This window comes from Anolis sagrei, chromosome 8 (genome assembly GCF_037176765.1).
Source record: "Anolis sagrei isolate rAnoSag1 chromosome 8, rAnoSag1.mat, whole genome shotgun sequence".
Taxonomy (NCBI): domain Eukaryota; kingdom Metazoa; phylum Chordata; class Lepidosauria; order Squamata; family Dactyloidae; genus Anolis; species Anolis sagrei.
The window spans coordinates 27,021,380-27,042,749 of record NC_090028.1 but is presented as its reverse complement, the minus strand read 5'-3'; the positions used below and the strand labels follow the sequence as shown (position 1 = coordinate 27,042,749).

Below are 21,370 nucleotides of genomic sequence, written 5' to 3'. Positions count from 1 at the left end.
TGGATGTAGGTGAACTACAACTCCAAAACACAAGGTCAATGCCCACCAAACCCTTCCAGTATTTTCTGTTGGTCAGGGGAGTTCTGTGTGCCAAGCTTGGTTCAATTGCATTGTTGGTGGAGTTCAGAATGCTCTTTGATTGTAGGTAAACTATAAATCCCAGCAACTACAACTCCCAAATGACAAAATCAATCCCCCTCAACCCCACCAGTATTCAAATTTGGGTATATAGGGTATTTGTGCCCAATTTGGTCCAATGAATGAAAATACATCCTGCATATCAGATATTTACATGGCAATTCATAACAGGAGAGAAATGACAGTTATGAAGTAGCAACTACAATAATGTTATGGTTGGGGTCATCACACCATGAGGAACTGTATGAAGGAATCATGGCATTAGGAAGGTTGAGAAACACTGCCTTATGTGGATATGTTAGTCTTGATTGAATGTTATGATGAGAATATGGCATCGTTATAGGAAACGGCCCAGTTTCAATAGGCCGTCCCTAATAGAAAATACATTCTTGCTTTAATTCCCCCCGCTTTGTGAAGCTTGCTAACATTTACATTGGCCTCACATCTTCGGTCACGTTAGACCTCCCCTGAGAGGTAGGTCTCCCCTTTTGCATCGTAATTAAATTATCCTCATTTGTGGAGATGATACTTGCATAGCGGGTACTAGGCTTTTGTTTTTCCTCTTTCTCTTTTTCAATTTGGCTTAATGATCCCCGAGGATGCTTTGGCCTGTAGGGAGACCCCAAATCCATGCTTCGCAGGCCCCATCTACACTGCCATGTGATGCAGGTTCAGAATGCAATTTAACTGCATTGAATGCCATTTTATGGCAGTGTAGTCTCATATAATCTAGCTCAATGAAGTGAATTTTCATTCTGGCATGTGCATGTGGCTATAAAGAAGTGTTTCTCAACCTTCCTAATGCCGTGACCCCTTAATACAGTTCCTCCTCTTGTGGTGACCCCCAACCATAACACTACTTTAGTTGCTACTTCATAACTATAATTTTGCTACTGTTACGAATTGTAATGTAAATATCTGATATGCAGGATGTATTTTCATTCCCTGAACCAAATTTGGCAGAAATACCGGATACGCCTAAATTTGAAAACTGGTGGTGTTCAGGGGTGTGTGTGTGTGTTAATTTTGTCCTTTGGGAGTTGTAGTTGCTGGGATTTATAGTTCACCTATAATCAAAGAGCATTCTGAACTCCACCAATGATGGAATTGAACCAATCTTGGCACACAGAACTTTTTCAAATAACCTGGGCAATGCGGAGTACTCAAGCTTGTGTGTGAGTGTATACACACACACACACAGATTTTGGAGATTAGACCCAAATCTAAATACAAAATCCATTGATGTTGCACATACGTCTTATACACATAAGCTTGAAGGTTAGCTAACAATCATTTTGTGTCTGTAACAAAGCTTGTGTGCAATAAATCATCAGAAAACAGAGGCAGTATACTATCTCAGCCACTCATGAGGATGGTTCTGGAAGATTTCAGAATTGTGAGTAAGGGATAAAAAGGCAAAGGTTTCCTGTTGACAGTAAGTCTGGAGGGTGGTGCTCATTTCTAAGCCAAAGAGCTGGCGTTGTCCGTAGACGCCTCCAAGGTCATGTGGCCAGCATGACTGCATGGAGCGCCTTTACCGTCCCGCAGATGCTGTACCTAATGATCTCACATTTGCATGTTTTTGAACTGCTAGGTTGGCAGAAGCCGGGGCTAAAAGTGGGAACTCACCCCGCTTCCCGGATTCAAACTGCCAGTCAGCACGTTCAGCAGCTCAGTGGTTTAATCTGCTGCACCACCAGGGAGCCTGAATAAGGGATACCTATCCCATAATAAGCAATTCTACCCACAGGTTTCCTCTTGGTGGGGCTGCTCTTGAACTGAACTCTTAGCCTTCCATTGTTACCTACAGTATTTGTTGAGTGCTGTAGATGCTGACCTGTCATTTTCCATTGATTCAGTGCACGTGCTTCTAGCAACCTATGGAGAGTAGGTGCAGAGGGAGGACTTACTAGTCTTACTAGTCTTTCTCTACGGATTGAGGCAGTAGGGGGTTGGACTGGATGGCTTTTGAGGGACCCTTCCAACTCTGTGTTTTAGTGTGGCAGGCCAGTGTGGATTACAAGGATGGTATGTGGCACAGAAGGACACTTGCTCTCAAAAGCAAAATATTATGATGGCTGGGAGATGTGCTTGCTTCCATTTTATCCAGAGGAGGGGATAACCTCTGTCATCAGTTGGGGACCCCTTCCCCCAGCACCAACTACCGCTCTGGGCCAGAGTGAAGACGGGTGTAGGGGGGCAGAAGGCAGTTCCACCTTGTCTCCTGTTCTATTCTAATAATATAAAATAATGTAATATAATATAATATATTGTATATACACAAAATATTTATAATATTATAATGTAATACAATATAATACTAATAATAATAATATGATATTATAATTATATATTTATTTTGCATGTAATATTACTAATAATATTACAATATAATGGTATAGTACAATATAGTAATATATAATACTGATATTGTACTAAGCTTTTATATATATATATATATATAGAGAGAGAGAGAGAGAGAGAGAGAGAGAGAGAGAGAGAGTAAGCTGCTCTGAGTCCCCTTCGGGGTGAGAAGGGCAGCATATAAATGTTGTATATAAATAAATTAATAAATATTTCTAAATCGGCACCCCGAATAATCAAAATGAATCTAAAATTGACCAAATCACCTGAGTCCTCTTCGGGGCGAGAAGGGTGGTATCTAAATGCTTTAAGTAAATAAGTAAAATAAATACGAATAATCTAGAGCTGATGTGGTAGTAGTAATCTTTCTTGGGTAGTCAGTCTTTCCCCTCCCAACCTCCCTGTTGCCTTAGAATCCCTGTACTATTCTAATAATATAATGTAATATAATATAATATATTGTATATACATATCATATTTATACTATTATAATGTAATGCAATATTATACTACTAATAATAATATTACATTATAATTATATATTTATTTTACATGTAATATTACTAATAATACTACAATATAATGATATGGTACAATATAGTAATATTTAATACTGATATTGCACTATGCTAATAATATATATTGTATGTATATATGTCTTGTAAGCTGCTCTGAGTCCCCTTCAAGGTGAGAAGGGCGGCATATAAATGTTGTAAATAAATAAATAATAAATAACCATGGCAAGGGAATTAACAACAGTATTGTTGTCATGCTGACAATGGTGCTGCGGTGAATCTATCCAGGTATCCTCTTGTCTGAACAAGAGGATAGCACTGTCTTGGTCTTAAAGGCTGCCCAAAATTTGTATTCTGTCTCATCAAGACTGCCAAAGGGAAGATGGGAACCACAGTGGAAGAATGAGAGGGATGCGCAGGTGGTGCAGCGAGGCACATTTGGTGTGAGAGATTCCCCCTGTGGCCAATGTGGAATGATTCCACATGCGTAGGAAAGAGCAGAGTGGACGGAGCCCCGGGTCATTGCACTAATTGACACTTTACCTCCGAGAATGCCCCCGGGAGCCAATCAGAGGCAGATCAGAGGCACGAAGGCCCAGGCGCAGGTGTGGCGGGCCTTGAGTTCATTTCACGTAATTGCACTCCGGCAGTCTGGGGTCTTCGCCCCGGCCATCTCCGGGCACATTGTTAACTCCGCCGTGGCCTGCAGTGTGGAACGAGGTTTCTGGCAGAAGGCAGGAAAGAAGGAACCGCCATTAAGATACAGCCTTCATCCCTCCTTGTGCTATGAGGGAGCCATTAATCTCTGAGCCATCTATCTTTCCAGTTATCTGCCATGATGAGACCAGCATGGTGGCCATTCTAGGTGCGAAACAGTCTTTCTCGCAATATATAATGGTCAGCATCCTGTTAGGGGCATACATGTTCATTAAGTGTAGGTTGAGCACCCAAAGAGTGCTCACCAATGCTTCCTCTTCGTCCTGGAAAGAAGTGACAAGTAGAGTGCCACAAGGTTCCATCCTGGGCCCGGTCCTGTTCAACATCTTTATTAATGACTTAGGGCGCTTCCAGACAGCACTAAATCACGGGTTTTAATGAGGGGCAAAAATTCCTGCGACTTCAGGAGAAGCCAGCATACAGACCTGTTGGTCCTGGGATTTCTGCCTCCGTTGTCCAGACTTGATGCTTTGTTCCAAGATTATAGGCTCCCAGGATGGTCGCTGCAGGACTTCCACCAGAAACCAACGTTTTGTTTTGTTTTGTTTTTTAAAACCCTGCAAGATGCAGATATGCGGAGATTTGGATATGCAGATCACTGCAAAAGTTCTGTTCTTTGTCCTGGCCAGAAAAACTGTGCCATCCAGATGTTTCATTAAGTATCTTCCACACAAACAAACCTCATAGGGTAGGACCACTACTGCTCAAATCAGCGGTACACAAACAGGAACACATACAAATAGAAACACATGCTACACCCACCAAGAACATCCAACAACTGCTACGTTCAGCAAAGGACAAGAGGGATCCTCTCACTTCTGCAGGAGTCTACCGTATACCATGCAGCTGTGGACAAGTCTACATAGGGACCACCAAACGCAGCAGCATTGCCCAGGCATGAATCAAGGAACATGAAAGGCACTGCAGACTCATTCAACCAGAGAAGGAAGCCATAGCAGAGCACCTGATGAACCAACCTGGACACAGCATATTATTGGAGAACACAGAAATGCTGAACCACTCTCACAACCACCATGTCAGACTACACAGAGAAGCCATTGAAATCCACAAGCATGTGGACAATTTCAACAGAAAGGAGAAAACCATGAAAATGAACAAAATCTGGCTACCAGTATTAAAAAAAACCTCTAAAATTAAAACAGCAAAACAACACAGAGGAAACAATCAGGGACATCTAATCACCTTTCACCAGGCACTGCCAGGGCATCAAATTCTAATCAAGGTGGTCAGTTAAAACATTCACACCTAGCTCCAACAGACAAGAGTTCTTTGTCCCACCCTGGTCGTTCCACAGATATATAAACCCATTTTCCTAGTTCCAACATACCTCACTACCTCTGAGGATGCTTGCCATAGATGCAGGCGAAACATCAGGAGAGAATGCCTCTAGAACATGGCCATATAGCCTGAAAAAAACCTACAACAACCAGGGAACACATATGTTTGAGCCAGGAAGAGAAATTTGTCATTATCTACAATTTTTGGTTGTGTACTTGTGGCATCAACAGGATGCTGTTCCTGGGTTATACAGGATTGCTCTTCTTGTGAAAAGTTGTACAACGTTGACTGGAGGGCACAACTTTGTCCTAGCCAGAGAAAATGTGCCCTCCACACATTTCCTGAAGTTTCTGCCACATAAACAAAATTTTTGCCTTCTACTCAAGTGTCACCTTCTTGTTAGGAACCGATCAATCAGGAACAAACATCTAAAACCCAGGAACAAACCCAGATAAAAAATCCCATGATTTCCAATTGCAAGGTCAGGAAAAATCTTTAATGAATGCCCCTTGTAGCAAGCATCGCCTCCTTGCAAACGTCTGAAGCCAAGTCGAGGGCCTGCTTCACCCCGGGGCTTCCTTGCATATAGCATTCAATCCCTCTTCTATCTTTTTTGTATCCCTGGAAGGCTGCCAGGAGGACCTGTAGTATTTATAGACCTTACAGGAACCATGTGTTTGGGTTTTGCCTCTGATCGATTTTGGGAGAAGAAAGTGGACCACAAGCCGAGAGAGTGAAAGGGAGAGGTCCGCGGGTCAGTCCCGAGAGCAGCCTTGTTTCCATTTTATCTCCAAAAGCAATTTGCTCTGCTTTTGTTTCCTCCACGACTCTTAATATGATGGGCAAAAATGAGATCATGGGGTATTAATCCTCCATTTAAGAACTACTCGAGGTAATACCTCTCTGAAAGGGAACATGCTAAGCCACTTAAACAAATACCTGCTGCACTTTATAATCCTGGCAAAGAGTTAAGGGCTGGGTGGTTCAGGAGAGGATGATGGGCTGGCAGATCCCAACCCCTCCATTTTAACGAATGCAAGGCAAGACGTGGACCAAAGCTTGTGCAAAGATGCCTAAAGGTCCACAAGGGCTCGCACACATGCAGTTTTCCGATAAACTGGGGTCAAAGTCGGTATTTGCATTCTTTCTGAATTAATTCCCATTCCTTTTCCGTCATTTCAGCTTTTCCAGTGCTGAATACCAAGACGTGATGGGAAGGATCTCTCCCGTTGTGGAGCAACACAAGGAGACGATGCTCCCTGGGCAGCCTCAGCTCAACGTCTGCGACAAGGCGGTCATGGTAAGAGAGATTAGGACAGAAATAGGCTCTGAAAGCCTGGGTTTTTACTGCATTCTTTGGAGTGTCAGCATCTCCTTTTCTGCCTAGAGATGCTTTGTGAAGAATGGTGATACTACAAGTTAGTAGACATCAGGGTGACAGTGTCTGTATCGCAGCAACACAGAAAGGCCGATTTGGGGCCAAAAGCCTTTCTCTGCCCTCCTTTTTCTATTTACTCCCCATATTAAAGGAAGTGTTGGCACGTCTGTGCTTTGGATCCCAAAAGGTCCAGCTTAAGGTCAAGCCACACTCACTCAGCCTCAAAGGAAAGCAAAGGAAACACTCGTCTGGACAAAACACTCTCCTGTGCTATGCCAATAGTATAATATAATATATTGTATGTGCATATAATATTTATAATATTATAATGTAATGCAATATAATACTAATAATAATATGATATTATAATTATATATTTATATTACATATAATACTAATATTACAATATAATGGTATAGTACAATATAGTAATATTTAATACTGATATTGTACTCTGCTAATAACGTAATATATATTGTGTGTGTGTGTGTGTGTGTGTGTGTGTGTGTGTATATATATATATATATATATATACATATATATATATATATATAAGCTGTCCCCTGCCACGCGTTGGGAAGATTGGCCCAATTCTATCGTTGATGGAGTTCAGAATGCTCTGTGATTGTAGGTGAACTATAAATCCAAGCAACTGCAACTCTGAATATTTGTGTAGAGTTTGGTCCAGATCCATCATTGTTTGAGTCCACTGTGATCTCTGGATGTAGGTGAACTACAACTCCAAAACCAAAGGACACTGCCCACCAAATCCTACCAGTATTTTCTATTGGTCATGGGGGAACTGTGCCAAGTTTGGTTCAATTCCATCGTTGGTGGGGTTCAGAATGCTATTTGATTGTTGGTGAACTATAAATCCCAGCAACTACAACTCCCAAATGACAAAATTAACCCACCCTCTAAATCCACCAGTATTCACATGTAGGCGTATTGGGTATTTGTGTCAAGTTTGAGGCAGTGAATGAAAAAACATCCTGTACATCAGAGATTTACAGTAAGATTCCCAACAGTAGCAAAATTACTGTTATGGAAGTAGCAACAAAAATAATGTTATGGTTGGGGGTCACCGCAACAGGAGGAACTGTATTAAGGGGTTGCGGCATTAGGAAGGTTGAGAACCACTGGCCTAAGTGGCCTTCTTCTTCCTGGAGGCCTCTTTGCTGGGTGCCCATTGCCACCTGGCGGCAGCAATCTGAAAAGCAGAAAGGCTCCTTTGCAGATTCCCAAACACTCTCCCTCCTTCTGGGGTTCCCCTGATAAACAAAGCAGCCGGAATCACTGAGTTGTTGTAGGTTTTTTGGGCTGTTGTGAAGTTGTAACCTCACAACCTCTGAGGATGCCTGCCATAGATGCAGGCAAAACGTCAGGAGAGAATGCTTCTAGAACATGGCCATACAGCCCAAAAAACCTACAACCCAAAGTGGATAAAAATAGCTCAACCATCAGGCAGGAGTGACCTTTCCTGTTTGACAGCCGAATTCTCCCACTGTTTCAGGAAGAGAAGATCTGAGAAAGAGAGCAAGCACATCTTGGCTGCTCTTTGAAGGGAGGGATCTGACACCAAGAGGATGTTTGGTTCTGCTGCACAGAATACTGAGCTGGATAGGCATTGGAAAGTTTATTTGTTTTTCAGCAGCAGCTTCCAGAACTCCCTCAGCCTCATATATATTGTCCAGGAAAAGGAATTGGAATTGAAACAATTATCTGTCTCATAGATGATACAGCAGTGTTTCTCAACCTGGGGGGTTGGGACCCCTGGGGGTGTCGTGAGGGGGTGTCAAAGGGGTCGCCAAAGACCATCAGAAAACTCAGTATTTTCTATTGGTCATGGAGTACTATGTCTCTGGACGTAGGTGAACTACAACTCCCGAACTCAAGGTCAGTGCCCACCAAACCTTTCCAGTATTTTCTGTTGGTCATGGAAGTTCTGTGTGCCAAGTTTGGCCCAATTCTATTTTTGGTGGGGTTCAGAATGCTCTTTGATTGCAGGTGAACTATAATTCCCAGCAACTACAACTCTAAAATGTCAAGGTCTATTTTATCCAAACTCCGCCACTACTCACATTTGGGCATATTAAATATTTGTGCCAAGTTTGGTCCAGATCCATCATTGAGTCCACAGTGCTCTCTTGATATAGGGGAACTACAACTCCAAAACTCAAGGTCAATGCCCACCAAACCCTTCCAATGTTTTCTGTTGGTCATGGGAGTTCTGTGTGCCAAGTTTGGTTCAATTCCATCATTGGTGGGGTTCAGAATGCTCTTTGATTGGAGGTGAACTATAAATCCCAACAACTACAACTCCCAAATGACAAAAAAAAATTCTTTTTTTTTGAGTGAAGGACATACATTGGATTGTTAGGTGTCTTGTGTCCAAATTTGGTTCAATTCCATTGGCAGAGTTCAGAATGCTCTTTGATTCTAGGTGAACTATAAATCCCAGCAATACAACTCCCAAATTACACAATCATAATTTTTAGGGTTTTTTTTTTTATCATGTCAGGAGCGACCTGAGAAACTTCAAGTCGCTTCTGGTATGAGAGAATTGGCCGTCTCCAAGGATGTTGCCCAGGGGATGCCCGGATGATTTTATGTTTTTATCATCCTTGTGGGAGGCTTCTCTCATGTCCCTGCAGGAGGAGCTGGAGCTGATAGAGGGAGCTCATCCACCTCTCCCCGGATTCGAACCTGTGACCTATCAGTCTTCAGTCCTGCCGGCAGGGGTTTAACCCACTGCACCACCGGGGGCTCCAATTTTTGAGTGATAGTCACTCCTTGTGTTGTGATGTTTTGTTGCCAAATTTGGTGTTATTTCGTTCATTGGTTCTTTTGTTTTTAAGGTACTCATTACGCACAGAGCATTTTTATATATATAAATGTGAATCTATAAATCCCAACAACTATAATTCCCAAATGACAAAAATCAACCCCACTAGTATTCAAATTAGAGCTTATCAGATATTTGGTCCAGTGAATGAAAATACATCCTGCCTATCAGATATTTACATTTCAATAAATAACAGTAGCAAAATTACAGTTATGAAGTAGTAACGAAAATAATGGAGAACAAGCCCTATGTGGAATGGCTTAAAGAGCTGGGCATGTTTAGCCTGAAGAAGAGAAGGCTGAGAGGAGACATGATAGTCATGTATAAATACATGAGAGGAAGTCATAGGGAGGAGGGAGCAAGCTTGTTTTCTGCAGCCCTGGAGACTAGGATGCGGAACAATGGCTTCAAACTCCAAGACAGAGATTCCATCTGAACATTAGGAAGAACTTCCTGACTGTGAGAACTGTTCAGCAGTGGAACTCTCTGCCTCAGAGTGTGGTGGAGGTTCCTTCTTTGGAGGCTTTTAAATAGAGGCTGGATGGCCATCTGCCGGGGGTGCTTTGAATGTGATTTTCCTGCTGCTTGGCAGAATGGGGTTGGACAGGATGGCCCACGAGGTCTCTTCCAACTCTATGATTCTAAGGGAGAGCTCACTTTCCCCGCTTGACATTGGCGTTCCTCTACTAAACAGTGCCAAGAATTCCCAGCGAACCAACGACAGAGGCATCATCATAATCGGGGCTTGGTTCCCCCATCCCTTGGGTGTCTCCATGTAAATGCCTCCTAATCCATCACTTGGCAGTCTAATCCATCAAGCCGCTCATTAAAGCACCAATGTTCTTATCTGCCTTCACCCCTGGCCTTCAGAGACGCATGTCTTCTCTGGGGCTCTTTGGGGGTAATCTCCACAAATATGTCTGTGCAAAATAATTACAGAGCCTTTCAGAGTCAAGGGCTGCTTCTTCCTTCCTGTCAGCCCTACAAAGGTTGGCTCGATTATCGGAGACCCCGAAGAGGGAATAGCAAGGCAGCTCTGGAATAAAGGCAGGAATCAGCAGTTGAGCTCCACAAGTTTTCTGGTTGTGGCCAAAAGGAAGGAAACATGGGGAAATTTCCTGCAGATATATAAAGCAGATGAGGGTGGGAGGCAAGGAGAGAATAAGATGTCTATACATCACAACTGTGTACATTTTATTGCCTTTGGATGTCTGCAAAAGACAGGCAGGGACTCGCCTGTTATTGCAGTACAGAGCGGGATCCCCTCTTTCAACACCACACAGTTGAGTTAAATTAGTAAGCAGTTTATTGAAGGTAATAACAACCAAAGCAATAAAAAGTAATCCACAGTAGAAGGCAAATCCAATGGATTAGGAAGAAAAATGAGCTATTAATCCAAAGAGAAATAGTCCAGAGAAGTCCATGAAACTAGAGGCTTGATTTCAAAGGCAAAATAACAGCAAAGGCACTTAAAACAGAAATAATAATAATAATAATAATAATAATCCTTTATTTATATCCCGCTATCATCTCCCGAAGGACTCGGTGCGGCTTATAAGAGGCCAAGGCCAGTTACAACAGTAAAACAGTAGCATAACAAAACAGTAGCATAACAAACAAATACAACAATAAATAAACTCATAAAAAAGCAATAAACATTACACAAAGAAATCAAACAAAGGCAAAGGTTGAGGAATTTGGCGAGAAGAACTTATCATGAATCCAACGTCGCTTCGTCCGAAGCTAGATTCAGTACTTGGCACTTATATCCTAAACAGCTAAGAACAGATTTTTCCTTAACCCTGGTTTCACTTTGAGCTTCGACTCTAATCTGGCTGAGCGCCTTAATTTCTGATTTGTTTGTCTTTGCTGGCTAAAAGCACTTCTTCTGTTCAAGGCTTCATTAAAATCTGCGCCTGGAGATAACTGACTAGGGGATTGTAGTGCAGAGCCTTTCCCAGTCTCAAGACCTTGATAATTCCTTTGCAACAATACAGGCCTCTCTAAGCCATCAACTGAACTTCATTCAGGGCCCACATCTCTAAAACCAGGCCCAGGAAACAAACCACCATCCCCATTCCCTTCGGGAATATCTTCATGAACAGCATTTCCATCAGAGGAATCAGCTTTAAGATGAACGATATTGTCATTCCCACCATCCAAAGCAACCTGATCATTAGACACACTTACAGGCTGGACATACAACACCTGTGGCCATAAAGATGCCTAGAATAAAGCTGGGTCAGGACATTCACCAAATAAATTCAACAGATATTTTGCAATGGGGTTTATGCAGGACCCGTTGACTTTGTACTCATATTACTTATAGGGTATTTTTTACTCTTCCCCTCCAGTCTTTTTGTTTATATCCAAGTCCCATTTATAACTATGGTGATGAATGTTAATCTACATTTTATCCATGAATTATAGGCCATATTTAAACTCTGAATATTTTGTTATATAGTGTTTTATCTCTTTTTTTATAATGGTTTTGTACCCCACCTCGAGTGGCAAGGAAAGGCGGGTTATTGTTAGTAGTAGTAGTAGTAGTAGTAGTAGTAGTAGTAGTATGCAATACATAGCACAGTGTTTCTCAGCTTTTCAGTGTCGCGACCCCTTAATACAGTTCCTCATATTGTGGTGACCCCCAACCATAACATTATTTTCATTGATACTGTTATGAATCGTCATGTAAATATCTGATATGCAGGATGTATTTTCATTCACTGGACCAAATTTGGCGCAAATACCTGATATGCCCAAATTTGAATATTGGGGGGATTGATTTTGTCATTTGGAAGTTGCATTTGCTGGGATTAGTTCACTTACAGTCAAAGAACATTCTGAACTCTGTATTGTCGAAGGCTTTCTGAACATTCTGAACTCTACCAACGATGGAATTGAACCAAACTTGGGACACAGAACTCCCATGACAAACAGAAAATACTGGAAGGGTTTGGTAGGCATTGACCTTGAGTTTTGGAGCTGTAGTTCACCTATATCCAGAGAGCACTGTGGGCTCAAACAATGATGGATCTGAACCAAACTCAATATGCCCAAATGTGAACATTGGTGGAGTTTGCGAAAAATAGACCTTGGCATTTGGGAGTTATATTTGGTGGGATTTATAGTTCACCTATAATCAAAGAGGATTCTGAAGACCAGAATTGAGTCAAATTCCCAAACAGATCCCCAGAAATGCTGGACCACACCAACAACCACCATGTCAGACTACACAGAGAAGCCATTGAAATCCACAAGCATGTGGACAATTTCAACAGAAAGGAAGAGACCATGAAAATGAACAAAATCTGGCTACCAGTATTAAAAAACTCAAAAATGACAATAGCAAAACAACAGAGAGGAAACAACCAGGCACAGATTAACACCTCCCAGCAAGAGATTTTCCCAGGCTCAGGCAGGCCTTCAAATGCTAATGAAGGTGATCAGCTGAAACATTCACACCTAACTGCAGCAGGGAAGAGCTCCTTGCCCCACCCCAGCCATTCCACAGATATATAAACCCATTGTCCTAATTCCAACAGACCTCACTACCTCTGAGGATGCTTGCCATAGATGCAGGCGAAACGTCAGGAGAAATGCCTCTAGAACATGGCTCTATAGCCCGAAAAAACCCACAAGAACCTAGATCCCCCATACCTTGAAGGAACTCGCTGATGTGAGCCTCCCTCCAGCACACCTGCTCTCCCCACTTGGAGTCCCAGAAACAGCCCTCCCCTTGGCTAAGAGGCCCACTGAAAGGCCAGTCAATCACAGTGGAGAATGGCTTTTGATGGAAAAATTCATCATCTGTTTCCAAAAAGGAAGAGAAGGACAGATGGAGAGATCTTCAGCCTTCTCTGCCAAAGTGGTTCCTAAGACCACTTTGGCAGATATGCATCTTTTGTGGTGGTCTCTATGATCCCTCTGATCCCAGGTTGAGAAATGCTGAAATTATGATGATGATGATGACGACGACTCCTGACCGCACGATTGTGGAAAAAATAATTAATGTTGCAATCCCAGGTGACAGCAGAATTGATAAGAAGCAACTGGAAAAACTTTAAAGATTGAACTGCGTATTGGGTCTTTGTGCCCAATTTGGTCCAATGAATGAAATGCATCCTGTTAGTCAGATATTTACATTATGGTTCATAACAGTAGCAAAATTACAGTAATGAAGTAGCAACGAAAATAATTCAGTTCTTGTGGGTTTTTTCGGGCTATATGGCCATGTTCTAGAGGCATTTCTCCTGACGTTTCGCCTGCATCTATGGCAAGCATCCTCAGAGGTGAGGTCTGTTGGAAATGGGAAAAAGGGGTTTATATATCTGTGGAATGGCCAGGGTGAGACAAAGGGGCTTTTGTAAGTTGGTCTGGATGTGAATCTTTCCACTGACCACCTTGATTAGCATACAATGGGCTGACAGTGCCTGGAGCAAACTCTTCTTGAAAGGTGATTAGATGTCCCTGCCTGTTTTTCTCTCTGCTGTTTTTGCTGTTGCAATTTTAGAATTTTTTTTTAATACTGGTAGCCAGATTTTGTTCATTTTCATGGTTTCCTCCTTTCTGTTGAAATTGTCCACATGTTTGTGGATTTCAATGGCTTCTCTGTGTAGTCTGACATGGTGGTTGTGAGAGTGGTGCAGCATTTCTGTGTTCTCAAATAATATGCTGTGTCCAGGTTGGTTCATCAGGTGCTCTGCTATGGCTGATTTCTCTGGTTGGAGTAGTCTGCAGTGCCTTTCATGTTCCTGGATTCTTGTTTGGGTGCTGCGTTTGGTGGTCCCTATGTAGACTTGTCCACACGAAAATAATGTTATGGTTGGGGATCACCGCAACATGAGGAACTGTATTCAGGGGATGCGGCATTAGGAAGGTTGAGAAACACTGATTTAGAGTCCTCATAAGTTGGAAATGACTAGAAGGCATTTAACCACCTTTGTCTTCCATTCTGATTGAGATTCTTCTCTTTCTTTTCTTATTCTTAGAATTGGGCTCCTCCAGGCTGTGAGAAAATCGGGAAGTGCTTGGACCCTCCACAGCCAGACCCCCAGAAGTGCTTTTGGCCCCATTGAGTCATTCTTGGCCTTTCAGGCACCCATCCTTTCGATTGCCTGCAGACTGGAGATTTTGCATCAACACTTTCACTGCATCTGATGATCATATTTCCCCTGGAAGAAAAGCCTTGTGCAACGAGACCTGGAACAACTTTTTCTTTTCTATCTGCAGGGCTTTTCCTCCTCTTTATCTCAGGGTCCTAGCAATAATCTTTTTTGCAAATTCAAGAAGGCAGGATCAAGGCACAGCAACCTCAGTTTTAGGTGAAAAATATCGGAGCTGGAGATGGTTATTGTTTACATTTTGTTAGGAAAACTAATCTTTGCAAATTCACAGCTGGTCTGGGTTGCATCGAGCATCAAAAGCAGGGAATTCAGAATATTTCTAGATCCAACATTTCACTTTCTTCCTACATATCCTAAGTGCTGATATATTAGTATTAAGTGGCTCTGGCAGATATACAAGGGGCGTTGATGAAAGAGTTCCCCTGCCCAACTTCCTGTGGACTGAGAGCAATGAAACTTGGCCCAATTCTGAGTCCTTCTCTCCATGGGTGCCACCTAAGGACACACACTTCTCCATCTTTTGAAGCAGAAATCAACACCTTGCTTGTAGAAATCGACAGGTTGCTCCAAAAGCCACATTATAACTTCGGAAACCAGAGTCTCATCACATGAAAAAGGTTTGCCCTTCAATAATAACTTCATTGATGGAAGGAGGTGGAAGTCCGATGGTGTCAGGTTGGGTGAATCAAGGGGATGCAGTCGAATTCCAAAGCCACAGGAGTATGCTTCTTTCATTTGGGCAACTTGGGAGTTGTGAACTAGTGCATTGCCTTGCAGAAGGTGGACACCTTTGGGGAGCATGCCACACTGTCTCTTGGATTGGATGGCCTCCTGCCATTTCCGCAACAGTGAAGCATCGTATGCCCCAATGATCATGGCACCCTTTGCTAGGAAATCCATCAATCCTACTCTGTGCTGGTCCCAAAATACTGTGAGCATGACCTTGCCTGCTGAGAGTTGGGCACATGCCTTCTTTGGAGGCAGTGAGTCAGGATGCTTCCATGACATTGACTGGATTTTAGTCTCAGGATCAAAGTGATGAACCCAGCTTTCTTCCAGTGTGATCATTCTGTGGAAAAAGCCCTCCTGGTTTCCCTGGCACATCATTATCAAGAGAGCCTGAGAGCATTGGACCCGTTCCTGCTTCTAGAAAGGTGTGAGCAACCAGGGGCCCCAGAGAGCAGATCCCTTATGCAGGTGAAGATAGTCTTGGGTGATTTTTTTCTACAGACCCTACACTCTTCTTGACATTTTGGGCTAGGTGCTGAATGGTTACATGGCAATATTCCAAAATGGCGACCTCCACTTGCTGGATGGTGTGTTCATCAAGAGCAGAATGGGGTTTGCCCTGGAATTGGAGCTGTTTCCACTGAACTCTGACCACATTGGAATTGACGATGCCAGTTCTTGACTCCATCATATAATGAGGAATCCTCACCATCAACCTCTTTCATCTCATTGCATGTCTCCTTTGGTGTGTGGCCTTGCAAGGAAAGGAACTTGAGGACTGCTCCGTCTTCCACTGGATCCATTCTCAAATCTCACACCACTTACACACCTGTCATAGAATCAAAGAGTTGGAAGAGACCTCATGGGCCATCTAGTCCAACCCCCTGCCAACGAGCAGGAATATTGCATTCAAATCACCCCTGACAGATGGCCATCCAGCCTCTGTTTAAAAGCTTCCAAAGAAGGAGCCTCCACCACATTCCGGGGCAGAGGGTTCCACTGCTGAATGGCTCTCACAATCAGGAAGTTCTTCCTCATGTTCAGATGGAATCTCCTTTTTTGTAGTTTGAAGCCATTGTTCCGTGTCCTAGTCTCCAAGGAAGCAGAGAACAAGCTTGCTCCCTCCTCCCTATGACTTCCTCTCACATATTTATACATGGCTATCATATCTCCTCTCAGCCTTCTCTTCTTCAGGCTAAACATTCCTGTCAAATCAAGACTGTTCTCAGTTCTGAGTTGTAGATTGGCACATAACCTATAGAGACTTATATCATTACACATGGGCAGTTTCAGCGTCCTGTGACAAATTGAAGTGATCAGGGTATATCTTAAATGAACGGCTCTCGTATATTGCTGCTTAAATTTGAATATAATGAAACTTCAGAAAAGCCAGAATGATTTGAATGGAGGAGTACAAGTGTTTGAACCCTTGTTGAATTCTATTGGAATACTTTGGGCAAGTCACACTCTCTCAGCCTCAAAGGGAAGGCGATGGCCAACCTCTCCTGATCAAAGGTTGCCAAGAAACTCCACAATAGGTTTACATATTGAGGAAGATAGAATGAGAAAACCAGGCTAAGCTTAGTCCTCTAGCTGTGCTGGTTGGGGTATTCTGGGAATCATAGTCCAATAAAGGTCCCTTTTCCATGCTCTATCATTGCCATGACACTCCTGTTACGAATCCAAATGGTTTCAACAGTACATTTCTATAAAGTGCCAAAACTTAGTATGAAGGAGTGACTGCCTTTTTATAAATTATGTGAATCTATAAAACAATGGTATATTTCTCTACCTTTGTTACGATGTCAATATTGTTGTTGGGTTTATGATTTCACTGTCATCATGGAATTGCTAAGAAATGAAGGCCAATATTAATACTTGACTGGTCTGTTTTTTTTCTGAACCTCTCACTATTGAATGGATGCAATGAATTATGTTTGAATATTGAGACACTGGAAAACTGAACTCGTTTCATTTAAGGCAGCATTTCTCAACCTGGCATTGGGACCCCTGTGTGGGTCATGAGGCGGTATCAGAGGGGTCACCAAAGACCATCAGAAAACACATATTTCTGTTGGCCTTAGGAACCCCTTTGGCAGAGAAGGCTGAAGATCTCTCCACCTGTCCTTCTTTTCCTTTTTGGAAACAGACAGCGAATCATCCCACCAAAAACCCTCCTCCGCTGTGATTGGTCTGCCTCTTAGCTAAGTGGTGGGTTGTTTCTGAGACTCCAAGTGGGGGAGAGGAGAGCAGGCATGCTTGGCGCATGGCAGCATGGTGCACATGTGTGGGTGAAAGAGAGTGTGCGAGGCTGGAGGGAGGCTTGTGCGAGGAAGTTCTTCAAGGCATGGGGGTTCTGTTTGGAAAGTTTCGCCCAATTCTATCATTGGTGGGGTTCAGAATGCTCTTTTATTGTAGGTGAACTATAAATCCCAGCCACAACAACTCCCAAATGTCAAGGTCTATTTTCTTAAAACACCACCAGTATTCACATTTGGGCATATTGAGTATTCGTGCCAATTCTGATCCAGATTGATCATTGTTTGAGTTCACAGTGCTGTCTGGATGTAGGTGAACTACAGCTCCAAAACTCAAGGTCAATGCCCACCAAACCCTTCCAGTATTTTCTGTTGGTCATAGAATCATCGAATTGGAAGAGACCTCATGGGCCATCCAGTCCCACCCCCTGCCGAGAAGCAGGAAAATTGCATTCAAAGCACCCCTGACAGATGGCCATCCAGCCTCTGTTTAAAAGCTTCCAAAGAAGGAGTCTCCACCACACTCTGGGGCAGAGAGTTCCACTGCTGAACAGCTCTCACAGTCAGGAAATTCTTCCTAATGTTCAGATGGAACATGGGAGTTTTGTGTGCCAAGTTTGGTTCACTTCCATCATTGCTGGAGTTCAGAATGCTCTTTGACTGTAGGTGAACTATAAATCCCAGAAACTACAACTCTCAAATGATAAAATCAATCCCCTCCCCCAACCCTACCAGTATTCAAATCTAGATGTGTCGGGTGTTTGTGCCAAATTTAGTCCAGTGAATGAAAATACATATTGTGTATCAGATATTTACATTGCAATTCACAACAGGAGCAAAATTAGAGTTGTGAAGTAGCAATAAAATAATGTTATGGTTGGGGATCACCACAAGATGAGGAACTGTATTAAGGGGTCGTGGCATTAGGAAGGTTGAGAAACACTGCTTTAAGGTAAATTGAAAGTGTGAAAGTCCAGTGTGGCTTCCTAGAATAAGGAAAATTCTCAGCAATATGCCCTCGGAATGCACTTTACTACTGGTTTAGGATTGACTGCGTTCCCTCATCTCTCTTTGAAAACCCTATACCAGTTATATTCCACCTTTTTCATGCCCCGCGTTTATTTTTTTAATTTTTTAAACTATTACATTTGGTCCGGCCATAGGTTTTTAAATCCTTGTGTGTTACTGTTTATTGTTTATTGTTTATATGTGATTTATATTAATTGTATTGTATTTATTGTTTTTGTTTATTGCTTTTGTTTATTGATGTACTGTTGGCCTCATGTAAGCCACTCCGAGTCCCTTGGGGAGATGGTGGCGGGGTATAAATAAAGTTTTATTATTATTATTATTTATTAAAGTCCCAAAATTTTCCTCCGCTTCCCATTCTCCCATTGCTTCATCTCCCTTGGGATAAATCCACCAACAAAGCCTCTCTGTTCCAAGGGAAAGTTCTTTTGTTTGTTTCTTGAGTTGCTAAGGGTCTGGATGAAATAAAACCTTCATTTTCCACCCTTTCCTGCTAATGGAGGGGATAATCTGACTTTGGGGAAATCGTCCTCTTAACAAAGACAGCTGTGAATACATCCAGGCCACTGACCTTTGCATTTATTATCGCTAACTTTCTAAAAATGGAACAACTTTTTTGGATGGATAAGAATGGAGTTTTTGTTGGCCTTCAGCTCAACTGTGCATCTGCACTGCAAAGTTAATGCAGTTGGGCACTACTTTAATTAATAACAACAACAACAACATATCTGAAGACTATGGAACCCTGGGAGTTATAGTTTTCCATGGGTTTTAGCCTTATCTGCCAAATTACCTGGCAGAAAAATGGGATATAAATTACATCATCATCATTTGATATACAGCAAACAAGATTCCTATGCTGGCTTTTGCATTGGATCACACATCAGACACTTCCCAAGTGTCTAGGACTGTGTGATGTATCGGTGAATAATGCATGCAGATCTGAGTAGGGTGGCCTTTTGCAACTGACAGATTGTAATTTTGTCAGCGCCAATTGTTTTTAAGTGCAGGCCAAGTTCTTTAGGCACTGCATCCAATGTGCCGATCACCATTGGGATTCCCTTGATTAGCTTGTGCCAGAGACTTTGCAGTTTGATCTTTAAATCCTCATATTGTGTAAGCTTTTCCAGTTGCTGTCGTCTGGGATTGCAACATTGTCAATCCACATTTTGTTTTTCCCCACGATCGTGAGGTTAGGAGTCTTGTGCTCCAAAACTATGTCAGTCTGAATTCGAAAGTCCCAGAATAGTTTGATGTGTTCATTTTCCGTAACTTTTTCAGGCTTGTGATCCCACCAGTTCTTTGTTGTAGGCAGATGGTATTTGTGGCATAAGTTCCAATGAATCATCTGAGCAACGGCGTTGTGCCTCTGCTTGTAGTCTGTCTGCGCAATCTTCTTGCAGCAGCTGAGGATGTGATCTATTGTTTCATCTGCTTCCTTGCAGAGTCTACATTTGGGATTTGTTGTCAACTTTTCAATTCTGGCTTGGATGGCATTTGTTCTAATGGCTTGTTCTTCGGCTGCCAGAATCAGACCCTTCTTTGTCTCCTTTTTCAGAGTTCCATTTGTGAGCCACAGCCATGTTTTTTCTTTGTCAATTTGGCTCTCAATGTTTCCCAGGAACTGTCCACGGAGAGCCGCCTTTTGCCAGTTTTCTCTTCTACTATGGATTGTGTTTTTACGGCATTCCCTCTTTGTCTTTTGCACTTGAAGCAGTTTACTACTATTGACTTCCCTCAATGTTGGTTCTTGACTGCCTTTCCCATCATCTGCCAGGGCATGTTTCTCTCCTTCTACTGTTTGTTTCCCTTGCAGAAGTCCTCTCTCTGCCTCCTGATTTTCTGGGGAGGTCAAGCCTATTGACCTCACTATGTGGGTGTCAAGAGGAGTGGATTGTCATCCGTTTCCTTGTTTTTCTGTCCAGATCCTCCAGCTCTGCTTGCGTTCAATTCACAGCAACCAGCCAGGCTTTGAAGCTGCAAGGCCATTCAAGGCTAATCAAGGTGGCCAATGTCAGCATCCACATCTGCCTCAAGCAGACAAGAGTTCTTTCTCCTACCCTAGACATTATTCCACAAATATATAAACCCCATTTCCCTCGTTTCCAACAGACCTCACAACCTCTGAAGATGCCTGCCATAGATGTGGGCGAAACGTCAGGAGAGCATGCTTCTGGAACATGGCCAGACAGCCCACAAAACTCACAACAACCCATTGGAAATTATGTCAAATAATGAGTAAGATGATAATTGTGAAACGTTAGCAGATGTCAAGTATTAATATGAATAATAATATACATTGGAAATTATGTCAAATAATAATGAATAAGATAATTGTGAAATAATAATATGAATATGGATTATTATTACTACTATATTAAAATTGGAAATTATGTCAAATAATTAATATGATGATAATAATTGCGAAATGTTAGCAGATGTCAAATAATTATATGAATGAATTAATAATAATATACTTTGGAAATTAGGCCAAATAATAATGAATAAGATAATAATTGTGAAATGTTGCGTCAGATATTAATAATAGAAATATGTATTATTATTACTTTATTAAAATTGGAAATTATGTCAAATAATTAATATAATTGTAAAATGTTAGCAGATGAAAATATTAATAATATGAATTAATAATAATAAGATACTTGGAGGAATGAGGCCCACCACGTCCATCCTAGACCCCTGCCCATCCTGGCTTCTGAGGGAGGCCAGAGGGGGGTTGGCTGAGTGGGTAACGGTGGTGGTGAATGCCTCCCTTCGGGAAGGCAAGATTCCAGAGAGCTTAAAACAAGCTATTATAAAACCGCTGTTGAAGAAACCATCATTGGACCCCACTAAATTTGACAACTTTCGGCCTGTTTCCAATCTCCCCTTTTTGGGCAAAGTCATGGAAAGCGTGGTGGCCTCACAACTCCAGGTATTCTTGAGAGACACGGATTATCTGGATTCGGCAC

General features: G+C 42.3%; 1 protein-coding gene across 1 annotated transcript in view; it reads left to right on the top strand.

Annotated features, from left to right (window-relative positions):
- GALNS (galactosamine (N-acetyl)-6-sulfatase) overlaps positions 1–16,988 on the top strand; it is an 80,563-nt gene extending 63,575 nt beyond the window's left edge. Inside the window, exons 13-14 of the mRNA XM_060788111.2 lie at positions 6,216–6,333; positions 14,248–16,988. Coding sequence (XP_060644094.2) covers positions 6,216–6,333; positions 14,248–14,334 — 205 coding nt within the window. The 3' untranslated portion in view covers positions 14,335–16,988. The remainder of the gene's footprint in view (positions 1–6,215; positions 6,334–14,247) is intronic.
- Positions 16,989–21,370: the final 4,382 nt, after the last annotated feature.